This window comes from Onychostoma macrolepis, chromosome 04 (genome assembly GCF_012432095.1).
Source record: "Onychostoma macrolepis isolate SWU-2019 chromosome 04, ASM1243209v1, whole genome shotgun sequence".
In the NCBI taxonomy this organism is placed as follows: Eukaryota; Metazoa; Chordata; class Actinopteri; order Cypriniformes; family Cyprinidae; genus Onychostoma; species Onychostoma macrolepis.
In genome coordinates, this window is record NC_081158.1 from 16,428,404 (window position 1) to 16,443,821 (window position 15,418).

At 41.2% G+C, this 15,418-nt stretch overlaps 1 protein-coding gene across 2 annotated transcripts in view; it reads right to left on the reverse strand.

Annotated features, from left to right (window-relative positions):
- The window catches only part of tafa5a (TAFA chemokine like family member 5a), a 121,699-nt gene that overhangs the window by 75,893 nt on the left and 30,388 nt on the right, over positions 1–15,418 (reverse strand). The window contains exon 1 of one of the 2 annotated variants that reach the window (XM_058772128.1): positions 13,629–14,258. The exons of the other annotated variant lie outside the window; for it this stretch is intronic. Within the exon in view, the coding sequence (XP_058628111.1) occupies positions 13,629–13,737 (109 nt within the window). The 5' untranslated portion in view covers positions 13,738–14,258. Of the gene's footprint in view, positions 1–13,628; positions 14,259–15,418 lie in introns of those variants that run through there. 2 annotated transcript variants of the gene reach the window in all.

Consider the following 15,418-nt stretch of genomic DNA (forward strand, 5'->3'; position numbering starts at 1 on the left):
CGTTAATGTATTATTGTATATATATATTGTACACAGAATGTAAACTTTTTGTATACCCTTTATAAATAGTAGTATTGTCTACACAAATCATTATTTGGTTAGACTTAAATAAGGCCAGAAATACATATTGAAATACATATTGTTACATTTACTTCTGTATATGAAAAAAGGTATACATTAATTCATTCCAAAACCATACAATCTAAAAATAAGCTAACATTGTAATAGCACTACTATATTGTGTGATAGGTGTGCTCTGTGTGTGTGTATTTAAATAGTGCCCCCTAACATTTAATAAATATTCTTAGATTTTTCGTAAATTCTAGATTATTTATATAAAGTGTTCATGGATGTGTCCATCACTGACAGTAATAAACAGAATCATAAAATTGTATGTAACTGATTATAAAGGGAGTTATGAAGTGTTCCTATAAATGAAAGCTGTTTCAGAGAAAGATTAATTGGCCTTGTGCCAGTGGAAAGTCTGTCCTCATCTTCCTCCAGATCCAACAATTCCAGTGAGGATGTAAGCTGCTGTCAAATCACTGAACGCTTGCCAGCGGCAAACTAGTTTTATGGAGGCATCACCTACTTACTTTCTGAATGACATTTAGGTAAGGGATAGCTTTATGTTTATCATCCGTTGATAAGCTTGACATATATTTGAAGGTTGAATTTGCAATAAAAAAGACATTTAAATCGTAGTATTTTTGTGATATCCTACCTGTGCATTGACACTGCAAAGTAATTAATTAATTTTCTTTTCTTTTCTTTTTTTCTTTTTTTTTTATGAATGTATATTCCTATTATTAATTATACACACACACACACACACACACACATTATATATATATATATATATATATATATATATATAATTATTTTATTTTTGCACTTTATTTTGATAGTCCACTTTTGACATTCTACCAACTTTGCATCTACATATCAACTAATTCTCATTAATTTGCAACTACATGTCTAATAACTCTCAGAGTAGACTAGGGTTAGGGTTAGGGTTAGGGTTAGTAGAATAAGTTGACATATACTTGCAAAATTTCTTATAGTCATTATGTTGTATGTTGTGGACCCATCAAAATAAAGTGTTAGAAGATATGGTAACACTTTATTTTAGGGTCTTTAACTAGTTAGCAAGCATATTACTAGAATATTAGCCATTTATTAGTAGTAATTAAGCACATATTAATGCTTTATTCAACATGACCTTATTCTACATCCCTAATCCTACCCAATACCTAAACTTAAAGGGATACTCCACCCCAAAATGAAAATTACCCCCATGTCATTCCAAACCCGTAAAAACCTCGTTCGTCCTCGGAACACAATTTAAGATATTTTAGATGAAAACCGGGAAGTTTGTGACTGTCCCATTGACTGCCAAGTAAATTACATTATCAAGGCACAGAAAAGTATAAAAAACATCGCCAAAATAGTCTATCTGCCATCAGTGGTTGAATCTGAATTTTATGAAGCGACGAGAATACTTTTTGTATGCAAAGAAAATAAAAATAACGACTAAAATAAAATAACAATAACGAAATAAAAATAAATTTCTTTGCGTACAAAAAGTATTCTCGTCGCTTCATAAAATTCAGACTGAACCACTGTGCCAAGTGAGGACCAAAATATTTCTCAAGTAACCAAAGTACAAGGAACATGATTATCTCTTGCACACTGAAACACTGGCAGAATCTCATTTGAGTTTGCTTTTATGTTCAAAGGATTCTGATTACAGTCTAATATGAGTGTTTGAGTATGCAATGATGGTTTACTGCCGTCCTGTATGACTAACATTTGTAGGACAACAGCATCCAAGACCATCATTACTTGCAATGAAATAAGAGGGTAAATTAAAACATTGTTCAGAGAAAGCCTTATTGCTTTCTATCCTTTTTATTCATGGCTCATAAAAAAAGGGGGAATAAATTCTGCTGCTTCAAGAGAAAATTGTTAGTTGCATGCAATTTATTCAAGGATGCAAGGCTAAAGGAATGTGACATCCTGCATTATAAGGGTTTCATTAAACGGCAATGCCTTTAATTCCATTTTCAATTGAAAATAAGAATACCAATCATGGTGCGATGGAAGACAAAGTGGATGTTGTTTTGCTACGAGCCAGGCGATAGTAATCACTCCTCGATTGCTTTCGACACAAACTGCCCACAAAGTTACAATGAATAATGTCTCTATTATTATACTGGGGAGCTTTATGGCACTTACAGTATATGGCAACTCTTAAGTAAGCATCAAATGACTGTATATGTTATATAAACTGTTATCTAACATAAAATGAACATTCATGAGAATAAGGTATTTTCAATGTGTGACACTTAATACAGTATCAATCTGAAATGCATCCATCCATCAATCAATGAATCAGTAGGAAGTGTCTTATCAGATACTGCTTACACAAACAACTTTATGTGTAACAAATATGTTAACCCAGCAGTTGGAGCATGAACTTATAGATTCTCTATCCTCAAGGGAAGCAATGGCTTCAACAAGCAAACTGGATAGCGTGTACACGGAACTAGAGGAACCTCTTTAAGAATGTATCTTGTTTAAACAGGAATACTGGCACCTATTTTACACGCAGGAAAAAAGCTGAGAGAGACTTGTCAGAATTTGCATTATCCACATTATTTAATGCCTTCAAATAACCTATTTTACATGTCTTTGGGTTGTACGGGAAACCCACACCAACAAATAAACGGCATACAATTTCCACTCAGTATGAACTCCTGTAACCTCTGTAAATTGTAACTTTTAAAAAATATTGTAAATTGAAAAAAAATACAATCTATTCATAAATTAATGTTTTGTCTGTTCATGCAAAGCAAGCATTGTATTTAAAAAAAAAAAAAAAATAAAAGAAAAAAGAGTTGTACACAGCTTCTTTGCATTCCATGGTAACACTATTGATTAGGAAAGACATATTCACTATTGACTAGTTGCTTATTAGCATGCATATTACTAACAAATGGGCTTTTTATTAGTACTTACAAAGCACATATTAATGCGTGACCATATTCTAGATCCCTTAACCCTACCCTACGCTTGAACATAACTACAACAACTTCCAGCTACCTTACTATCAATGAGCAGCAAATTAAGAGTTTATTTAGGGAAAACTCTTAATAGTGAATACGTTGTCTAATTTAAATTGTTACCCATTTGACTAATAAGGTTTAGCTATAGGAAACTGACCCTAGACCAGCATTTACAGCCTGATTTATCCCAGTGCCACAATCAGGTGTGGACGGAGTGAGATAATGCCACCACAAATTCTCCATGAGTGAGCTGAGGTTATAAATCAAATGCTATCATGCTTATGTTGGATGCATGAAAGGAGAATACTCATAAGTCATGTAAATTAATAGACTGATTTGCAAGATCATGCTCAATTACTAGTGTTGATGAGGGATTTTCTGCATGTCAGTTGGCTGGGATACAGTCAGAAAAATCTGCTCTGTCAATAAAAGCTATTACAGTTTCAACTGAGGGCACTCTAGCTTTGTTTGAGGGTGCTTAGCACACTCAAGCACCCCTACAGAACTGTAGCAGTGAAGGGACTACAGCAGTCAGAAGGACGAAGCAGGGGTTCTGCTGCCTACCAGGCCTCCTGGGAAACTCCTATGTGTGAGTTCAGGAATCGTAATTACGATGTGATGTGTGTTCAAGTGATTTTTGTCAAGTGATGGACATGTTTATTTCATAATTTTCATTCTGGCACAGAACATGATGGGAAATCTAGTTTTGATGCATGCTTATGGCATAATAAACTGTCTAAAAAAGTAATATTAAGGTTTATTCTTAGTTTTTATTAACAGTACATAAAATGTACAAACTAAGCTGCACAATTAAAACTGTAATTAGGTTATTGTGGTGGCATTTAAGAGCACCAATTTCTTAATAATTTTGACATGACTAAAAGACAGTGCCTGTTGACAAGCCTATTAATGCAAATTATGGAATTAAGGTATATAGCAAAGTGCTTAAAAAGAACAATTTGTGAGAGCTGTTTTTTTTAAAGGGTTCTGATTTTAAATAATTCTAGCCAGGCATTGGACACTGAATAAACCAGGTTGTCCCCTTTGTAAATTTGTTTAATCTCTCTTGTTTGACACATTTCTATGGCACCACTTCTGAGCTATGTTCTGGCAGTTCTTGAGAAAGAGATCCTGCCTTTCAGCTTGTTTGGGGTTTGACAAAAAGGGGGATTTTCAAGCCACAATGACGATTGCACTATTCAGAGGTTCTCACTGCAGGGTATTACCAGCGTGTTAAGTGTAGAGTAGTACTGAAGAGCCACTTCAGACCGACGTGCCACTCCAGGGCAAAATTGCCAAATCTTTCCACACTATCAGTTTAAGCACCTTCGGAAAAGTCTGCTAGATGAATAAGTCTGCCATCTGCCAGCCAGACAACCGACACTTGCTAATTGCACTACTGTTCACCAGTATGTTCACAATTATGCAATCAGCACATCATCACAGCAAACAAACAGCACTGGGGATTTCAGATCACCAAATCCTCCAAAACGTTTTTTTTCTGAGATCGTGCTGCCAGATTTGGTTTGAAAACCAGAAATGTTATACAGAAATTGAGTTCTGTCTTTGAAATATGTCTTTATGATTTTACAGTATACCATGAATAAAATTAAGTATATTCAGTGAAGTATATTTTTAAAATATGGGGGTCAAAAGAGTTGAAAGGCACTTGAATCTTTGTAACTAAAATTTGGAGTTAAATACAATGATTGTAAGCAAAAAGTAATTTACCAGACATTTTTATTTAAAATACTACACTTTGAATAACTTGGAAAAAGAACAGTCACACTAGCGCTAAGTGCTTATTCAAGGGCAGTGGTAATGGTTCCTTGTGGGATTTGAATCAGCAACATTCAGATCATCCTGTTGGATTTTATTGTGTGATAATTACTGGCTGACTGTACATTATTTGGCTTATTACCCGGCTACTTACCAAATGCATAAATATGTGGACATGAAATATTGATTTGAGTTTAAATAATTTCATCATTTTACCTGTATATTATCTTAATGCTTCACTAAAAACAACAGCAACAACAACAACAACAAAAATAGACTATTACAACCTACAAAACAATCTGCAAAGCAAAAAGCTGAAATCTGCAACAGTATTATAGTATTATTAATACTTAAGTCCTCTGAGGTCATTTTTACTAAAGATGATAATAAATGCAAGAGACAAAATTCTAAAGTGTGATAACATAGACCATGGGTCATCAAACTTGATCCTGGAGGGCCGGTGTCCTGCAGAGTTTAGCTCCAACTTGCCTCAACACACCTGCTTGGAAGTTTCAAGTATACCTAGTAAGACCTTGATTAGCTGCTTCAGGTGTGTTTGATTAGGGTTGGAGCTAAACTCTGCAGGGACCGAACTTGGTGACCCCTGACATAGACATACAAATAGTAGTGCTGGTTTCTGTTACCCAACAGGTGGTCTCATATACAATGTTGCAATCATATGGATTATCTTCTGAATGCTGTGATTGGCCAATTAGAATCAAGTTTTCCAAATAGCTGTGTAATAATTAACCCTAACAATTACACTTAATAACAGCACAAAGGTAATTAATTTTCTGCTGTTATTTTTCAGCACAGCTGCAATTATGATATTGTATAGAAAGTGTATAGAGAGTGTAGTGGATTAACTAAATATCTGAGTGAGTTACCAAACTGAGAAGAGTTGTATATTTTATGCCCATAATTATCATATTTGTTGTAAGACATACCAATTCATATGACCCACTGTGATACAAAGTAGAGCAATGAAACGAATGCTGCTGACTCTCATTTCAAAGGTTTTCTCCACAAATTAAAAAAAAAAAGAGGACCACTTCAGCTTTATTTCAAAGGACTGTACAATCAATGACTTCCTGAGCTTGTCTGCATTATTTCTGTGGTCAGTGGAGTTTATTCAGTGCCTGTATAAATTATCTCGCCTCCTAGTCTGAGCAACGACCTTGCAGCCGAAGCAAATATGTTCTCACCTCTGCGCCTCATTTACTTCAGCGGAGGTTTCAATAAGCACATTGCTTTGATTTATTTATTTATTTATTTATTTATTTTTTCAGCTCAAAATAAGCTCTTGCAATGAATGAACAAGAATGTACAAATACAAAATGCTATTCAGACACATTCTGGCATATTGTAGACCCGGAATGAGATAAAGATGACTTTTTCATCTGTTAATTTTCTGTTGACTGAAGGGAAATGAACCAGGCATCTCAAAACCAGAAGGTCTCAATGCTTGTCTTGAGTGGTAACTGTTATGCAGCTTCTTAACGACCACTCCTGTTAACCTCCTATACTCAAATTCTATATTCTAAGCCTTTTAAACTTCTGGTGGAGAATATACCTGAATTTAAATCATTAGACACTGATTATCTCACTCTCCATCAAAGATCTAAAATCTTAAGCCACTTAATTGACTTAATTTTCACCAAAATAACTATTCCTTTAAGAATATTCATGTCCATTCTTTTCACAAAAGACCAGCAATTCTTTGAAAGAGCAGGTTGTTGTCATCAGATATGGAATCAGGTCAATAAATGTGTGTTGACATGCACAGTTTTACACTAATTATGCTTAATAACCTTACAGTTTGCAAGGTCATAACACACACACACACACACACACACACACACACACACAACAATTGGCACATTATTCCCTGATTTCTCTTAGCATATAAATATCTTTACTAGCATTACACGTCTGTTCAAGCACTGATGGCAAAACCAAAGGAAAACAATTTCAAAATATCATGTAAACTTTTTAGAATGAATTTATTATTCATAGTTTACACATTCAGTGTATTTCTATCTTTCTTTGTGAAGGCATTTCTTTATTAGGAGTCTTTATTATCACTGTTAACTTCTGTTTCACCTTGAATGTTTTTTTTTTGTTTTTTTCCTGTTAGACTGTTCCCCTATCAAAAGCTACTCTCGATGCTGCGCCGAAAGCGCTATGGGAACATTCTTTGTTCGACCGGTTGTTGAAGCACGTGTGCCAAACACGCCAAACTTGGCTTAAATAACCTCGGTTAGGTGACGTCACTCGATTACGAACACCTGGAGGTTATAAATAGATGTGACGCGGAAACATCCTCAGGTCTTTTGTCTTCAAGGACCGCATTGTTGTGTGCGTGTGTGTGTGAGAAAAAAGCACGATAAAATAAAAAAAGAGAGAAAAAAGGCAAAGCAGGAAGCGAGTAGTTATAGATATAGATATTTATTTATATATATAAAGATAGCTGCTCACTATGGCAGATCAGCAGAGGAGATGTTTACCTCCTTGTCAGAGGCAGCTCTCTGACGATGATCTCCATGCTTTCTGCTTTGAGTGTTTGGGGGAAGAGCACGCGATCCTCGGGCTCGAGGGCGAGTGCGAGCACTGCGATCTCCTCTCGATCAAAGTGCTTCGCGCACGGCTCGCCTTCTTTAAAAGCTCGTGGGGATCGCGTGCAGATCTGGCCGAGGCGCGTGAGACGGACTTGCCCCTTTCTCTCGCGCTCTCGCCAGATCATGAAGCTCTCGCGTCCGTTTCTCAAGCGCGCTTCGGCGCTTCTTCTGAACGGGCCGAGGAGACTTCATCTCTTGCTTCTGGGAGGTGGAGAGTGCCACCTCAGAGCGCTCCTCGTGATGAGAAAGCATACGAGGAGTTACTCGAGGTGGTTACTCGGGCAGTCGATCGGTTACACCTAGACTGGCCGCAGGAGCAAGAGACCCCCAAGCGCTCAAAGTTAGACGACAGATATCTGTCGGGTGGTCGGGGGGAGGGGCCTCAGCGACGGTCTCTCCCCTTTTTCGGTGACCTCCATGACGAGTTAACTCGTTCATGGAACAAGCCATATTCGTCCCGTGTTTTTGTGCCATCGACGTCGATCTACTCGACTATCGTTGATGCAAAGGCACGGGGCTATATGATGATGCCCCAGATCGAAGAGACGCTCGCGGGCTATCTCTCTCCTGGGACATCATCATCACTGAAGAAAGCAACTCTCCCACCAAGCCATGCAGAGTAACATCTTCATTGGTGGGGAAAGCCTTTCAGGCAGCGGGTCAGGCTGGTACTGCTTTGCACACTATGGCGGTCTTGCAGGCATATCAGGCTGACCTGCTGAAAGACTTGAGCACTGGCGGGTCAATTGACGAGGAGGCGTTTTTAGAACTTCGCCGGGCCACAGATTTGTCTCTCCGTGCGACCAAGCAGACGGCCCGTGCCATCGGCCGTTCTATGGCTGCAATGGTTTCCACGGAGAGACATCTGTGGCTCAACCTCACGGGCATCAAGGACAAAGACCGCGCTTTTCTCCTTGATGCCCCCGTCTCGCCTTCCGGCCTATTTGGTGACGCCGTCAACACCGTCGCCACTAGGTTTCGGGAGGCGAAGCGCTATGAGGAAGCGTTTGTGAGGTTTCTTCCCCGCCGTGCTCAAGAGTCGGGACTGTCGGCCACCCAGTCCCGACCAGGTCCGGTTCTTCTGAGGCGAGAAGCCCAGAAGGAGAGTGTGGCGGTCGTCGCCCCTCGTAGAGACTGGGAGCGGCTCACCGCACTTCTCAATCTGCCTCAAGAGACCGGACCTGCGGAGCATCATCTCCGCCAAGAAGAAGTCCTGAGGCTGGTGCGCCCAGGACCGTGGGGGTGTGTCCCCCCAGGGAGGGGCGCGTACAATTCCAACAGAGAATAGAGGCTCCTTCCTGGCACCCTCAGGGGGCCGCTGTACAATCTCCGCCGCCACTGGCGTTCGGGGACCAGCGGTCTCCAGCGAAATGTTAGGTGTTCGGTTTCCTCCTGCCACATTTCAGGATGCCAGACATCTAACATCCCCCCATCAAAGCGAAGTGTCAAAACTAGTGCCCCTTTCAGAGAAGCTGGCAGCGTGGAAGCTACTGCCAAATATCTCTCCGTGGGTAGAAAGGACTGTATAGAGAGGCTACAGGGTTCAGTTTACGTGTCGTCCTCCGGCGTTTCAACGGCGTGGTCTCCACTTCCGTGAAACCGAACGAGCGCATTGTTGACACAGGAGTTGCAAACTCTGCTGGACAAAGGGGCCATAGAACGTGTTCCCCTGCCAGACAGACAGTCAGGCTATTACAGCCGGTATTTTCTTGTTCCCAAGAAAGATGGGGGGTTGCGTCCGATTTTGGATCTAAAGGACGCTTATTTTCATATAGAAATATTGCCACAACACAGGAAGTTCCTGAGGTTCGCTTTCGGGGGCGAAGCCTACCAGTATCGGGTTCTTCCGTTCGGCCTAGCCTTGTCACCCTCAAGACTTACACCAAATGCATGGATGCAGCTCTGGCTCCTCTCGACTCCAGGGCATCCGCATTTTAAACTACATAGACGACTGGCTGATTCTGGCTCAGTCTCAGGAGCTAGCGCCGACATCGGGATGTCGCCCCTAGCTCATCTCGAATCTCTGGGGTTGAGACTCAACGCCAAGAAAAGCGTTCTCTCTCCTGCTCAGAGGACAACGTATTTGGGGGTCGTATGGGATTCGATCACGATGCGGGCACATCTGTCTCCTGCACGCGTCGAATCCATTCTAAACGCCCTAAAGAACATCAAGCTAGGCCAGAAGATTACTGTTCATTACCTTCAGAGGGTTCTAGGTCTCATGGCAGCTGCATCCACGGTGATACCCTTGGGTCTCCTGCACATGAGATCGTTTCAGTTGTGGCTCAGAGCCAGGGGATTTCATCCAAGGGCCAATCCCCAGAGGCAAATAAGGGTTACGCGCCAGGGGCTTCGTACCCTTTCTATGTGGTTCAGACCCCGGTTTCTGACTTTGGGTCCCACTCTAGGTCCGTGCTGTCGTCGCAAGATGCTAACGACAGACGCATCCCTCACGGGCTGGGGAGCGGTCTTAGATGGCCGTCCAGCCCAAGGGATCTGGAGAGGTCATCTTCTCGAATGGCACATCAATTGCCTCGAAATGAAGGCTGTATTTCTGGCCCTGAAATACTTCCTCCAGCAGTTAAGAGGCTACCATGTCCTAGTGCGGTGGACAACACGGCGGTAGTCTCTTACATAAATCGTCAGGGTGGACTGTGGTCGCGCCGCTTGAACGAGCTAGCGCACCAGGTTCTGCTTTGGGCACAGGAAAAGTTCCTGTCCCTCAGGGCGATTACATCCCCGGACATATGAATGTGGGAGCAGACTTGCTGTCCAGACAAGCTGTGATACACGGGGAATGGAAACTCCACCCCGAAGTAGTCAGTCAAATCTGGGAAAGGTTTTACGAAGCAGAGGTGGACCTCTTTGCTTCACAGGAGACAGCACAATGTCCCCTCTACTTCTCTCTGACTCATCCAGCTCCCCTGGGTCTGGACGCGATGGCCCATGTGTGGCCCAGACTGCGTCTTTACGCATTTCCCCCGGTCGCTCTGCTCCCAGGAGTCCTGGCCAAGGTCCGTCAAGAGGGGTCTCGCCTCTTACTGATAGCGCCCCGTTGGCCGACCAGAATATGGTTCTCAGATCTAATATCTCTCCTCGACGGCTCGCCGTTGGCGATTCAGTGAGGAGGGACCTTCTCTCTCAGGCACAGGGGACAATATTTCATCCCCGGCCCGAGCTCTGGAACCTTCATGTCTGGCCCCTGAGGGGGACCAACTGAGACATGCTGGCCTTCCAGCCGATGTAATAGAGACTATTCTGAGCGCTAGGGCTCCCTCCACTAGAAGAACTTATGCCAGTAAATGGCGCGTTTTCGAAAGTTGGTGTACGACACACCATGCAGACCCAGCTCACTGCCAGATTGTTTCAGTACTGGAGTTTCTGCAAGAGAAACTGTCCTCAGGAACATGTCCTAATACTCTCAGAACTTACGTGGCCGCCATCTCGGCTTGCCATGCTCTGATTGATGGGGTTTCGGTGGGGAAACACCCTCTAGTTGCCCGCTTCATTCGAGGAGCTAAGCGGTTGAGGCCGCCCACTAGAGCGACAGTTCCTTCATGGGACCTAGCTATAGTGCTTGAGGGCTTAGTGGACACCCCTTTCGAACCACTAGAGTCAGCGCCTGTCAGGCTTCTGACCCTAAAGATGGTTTTTCTAACAGCTATTACTTCTCTGAAGAGAATTGGGGATTTGCAGGCTCTGTCAGTCTCGTCATCCTGCCTAGATTTTGCCCCTGGGCTGGTCAAAGCTATTTTGCATCCTCACCCTAGTTATCTTCCGAAGGTTCCATTCTCGACCATAAATCCGGTCGTTCTCGAAGCCTTCTGCCCTCCGCCGTTCACGACACCGGAGCAGGAGAAACTTCACTTACTTTGTCCAGTACGTGCTCTCCAGATTTACGTCCACCGCACTAGCCAGTGGCGTAAGTCGGAGCAGCCAGATGTTTTGGAGGCCGCAACCGGGGCGGCTGCCACTCGACAGACTATGTCACATTGGGTGAGGGATGCTATTGCCCCAGCCTATGAGGCGCGTGGTCAAGCTTCGCCTCTGGGTGTAAGGGCCCATTCAACCAGGGGATTGCATCTTCCATGGCTTTGGCAAGAGGTGTCCCCTTGCAGCAAGTTTGTGATGCGGCAGGTTGGTCCTCTCCGCACACATTTGTTAGATTCTATAGTTTGGATGTTCATGTGACTCCGGGCTCGCATGTCCTTGAGTCGACATCCCAGAGTCATGTCTGAGACCTCTTTCATGTTTGTGCGCACACACTACACAACATTGGGGGTCCAGACACTTCCAGTCTTGGCGTTGGTATTCTCGTTCCCATAGCGCTTTCAGCGCAGCATCGAGTAGCTTTTGATAGGGGAACGTCCGGGTTACTTGACTGTAACCCTGTTCCCCAGCGGGAACGAGATGCTGCGCCTCAATGCCGCACTGTAAGCGTGACTGGACGTCCTTTCAGACAAAATTTTGACCTGAGGATGTTTCCGCGTCACATCTATTTATAACCTCCAGGTGTTCGTAATCGAGTGACGTCACCTAACCGAGGTTATTTAAGCCAAGTTTGGCGTGTTTGGCACACGTGCTTCAACAACCGGTCGAACAAAGAATGTTCCCATAGCGCTTTCGGCGCAGCATCTCGTTCCCGCTTTTTCGGGGAACAGGGTTACAGTCAAGTAACCCGGGACGATCTTTATATTTACATCGGGAGTACAGGGGCGGGTTGAAAACACGCTCCAATCCCCACAGCTAAGCAGAGAAACCAGCTGACCTTCTGTCTCATCTATAAACAAACCGCTCTTGTCTTCCCTTAAGGCACACGCAGAAGCCAGGATAGATGTCTCTTGAAAAGGACATCCTATATCTACTGTGTCAGTGTGGAAAGGTGAAGCAGCAGTATCTAGCTGACTTGTCTGTGTGGCTCCCATTTCTCACCTTTCAGCATTCATGTTGACACGTTACCTCTTCAACCGCATGGTTTGCAAATCAGTACATTACTGCATTTATTTTAATCTGGGCTTTGCATCGCTTTATTGATATCAAAAAATGCAATAATACGAGATAAAAAATAAATAGCAATAAGTATTTAATAGACCTAAATCTAAAATTAGTAGATTATGATAGTAGAAAGAACACTTTACTTTAAGCCTGTATAGATAAAAAATACTCTTGCTGCATTTTACATCTCATAGACTGTTCTTGGGAGCAATTGTAGTCACCGTTATAATACTGTATAATGTAATGCATTTGTATTACTATGTACAAGGAAACATGTCCAGTTGTTACTTTAAGAAGCTTGTTAAGGCTGTCTGAATGTTAAAAATTAGTTTTGTTGGTTTAAGCTTTTGTAAGCAGGTGAATTAAATAATGTTACATAATATTTTGATGTGAACTGAATTATTACCACATGGAGTACAATTTTAGATTCCCTGACAAAACATTTTTTTTTTCTTACAGTGTTGTTACCTTTAAAGTGTATATAGTGCATTACCACATATATGGTACACACTATATTTCATGTTTAAAAGTACTATACTTTTTAGAAATATCCATTATAATGTAACTTTGGTTACAGTTATGACATCATATTATGTATTACACTGTGGAATTATGAATACTTTATAATACACATTATATACTAGCTGCCAGTTAAATTTATATTAACAAATGGGAGACAATAATCACTTTTTGACCTCAGTTTTACCCTTTAGATAGACTGTAGTGCCATCTATTGAAAAACATAACTATAAATCACTAACTCATAAAACAGCTGCATCTTATGCGATATGTATCGCATCCTACCTCTTTTTAAGATGAGTTCATAAAAATCCATCATTCAAATAAGATTTAAAACGTCAGTTTTACACGAATATTATCTGGTAAAGGCTTGTTCACAGAGGGGTGTTTTTGCTGATTATGATTAATTTCTCCTCCAACCCGGATTCTCTATATTAAAGGGAAATATGGACATGATTGCGCACTGTCAAATAATTATATATATATATATATATATATATATAAAAAAAAAAAATAATAATAAATAAATACATATGCAATATTCCTCCATTAAATCATCAAGCAAAAGACTAAAGTGACCTACAGGTGCGATTTCCGAGTATAGGCAAATAAAACATGCGGCATGTTATTAATTAACACACACATTTACCTTCTCGTAGGAAGCGAGAGTGGATGAGAATGATGAGAAAACAGCAGATCGCCGCTCCCGCTAGAGCCCACGCAACTCTCAGCATCAGCATCCTGACTGCCTTCAGCATCCACACCACATCTCCATTCTATTGCCATACAACAACCAACACCTTTTCTGCGCTTTTCTTTCACAGATTCAGAAGAAAGAACGAGATGCCAACTTTAGGGAAATAATATATTTGATGTTTTAGAGCTTTCACCGCCCATTGCAAAAATGTAGAAATTTCCAGTTTGTCTGTGGCTGTTGCGTGGATCTAAGGCGAGTGTTGTGCGGTCATCCTCTCCAAAATCTCTGGTTTACGCACTTAGAGAACTGCGCTGATCGCTACAACTGTCACTCTCCTCTGTATTTTCGACTGGTCCTTGTCAGCTTACAAACAGCCGTAATTCCTGCATTAATTCGAATGATCGTGTAAAAAAAAAAAAAATGTCCCAAACGCGACGCATGTGGTGTTGGTGATATGTTGAGTCTGTATCTCCGCCTCCGTCTGTGCAGTTACCGGGGTTTGATTCTTCTCTTAACGAGCGCACTTTCTCTCCGCTCTGACGCATACATCGCCTCCACTTGCCTGAAGAGACGCGTTTGAGAAGCGCTCGCCGGTGGATGCGTCACAGCGCATGTTCCCTTAGTCTGACGTCAGAGTTGAAGTCTTAAGTTCTTTCATTGTGCCTTTTGTGTGCTGAACCTTTCAGAAATGTTGCGCACAGCAGGATTTAAAGACACCATGAAATCAAACTTGAAGTTTCGCGGCTTTAGGGTCATTTGAGGGCATCAGTATGTTAGTGGGTCATTGGAAATGCGCCGTTCGTGCGCTGTGTGCTCCCAAGACTTACTGATATATTTATTCGCATTTTGCATTATTACAATTTAATATTGCATTATGTATTATAAACTACACATAGATTAGGCTCTGTTTTGAGTAATGAAAAATATCGGTAACACTTTATTTTAGGGTCTCTTAACTAGTTGCTTATTAGCATGCATATTGCTAGAATATCAGTCATTTATTAGTAGTAATTAAGCACATATTTATGCCTTACTCTACATGACCTTATTCTACATCCCTAATCCTACCCAATACCTACATTTAACAACTAGGCTACCTACTGACTATTAATAAGCAGCAAATTAGGAATTTATTGAGGGAAAAGTCATAGTTAATAGTGAATAAGTGTTCCCTATACTAAAGTGCTACCAAAATGGATAATATTTTGTACACTGATGGCTAATGAAAAGAATATTGTTACATTTACTTTCCCCCAAAGACATGCAGGTTATGTGAATATGAGACTAAAATTGTCCATAACTGTGAGTGTAAATGTGTATCTGTCTGTTTCTGTTAGCCCTGTTGTAGACTGGCCACCTGTCTGTGGTCCTTCCTTGTCTGTCTTAAGATGCTGAGATAAGCTCCAGTCCTCCTGTGACCCTACATGGGATATGTGATTTAAAAAATAAAAAAATAAAAAAATAAAAAAACAGTAAAGAAATGTGATTTACCCTTTTTGTATGAGTTTAGACAGAACAAAATATTTTACAGGCAAAACAGCCAAGGGCTGTGTTTTTCGAAGTATTGAGTGGAATGTAAGACATGCAAAAAATATTACTTGCCATGTTTCCCAAAACAATCACGATGAAGTAGTACATAAAAAAGAAGAAAAATTTATAATTTTACATAATCCTAAATTTTTAAAGTTCCTCTGACCACCCTAAATGATGAAGGAACACTTAATATTAATGCATTTTGATTA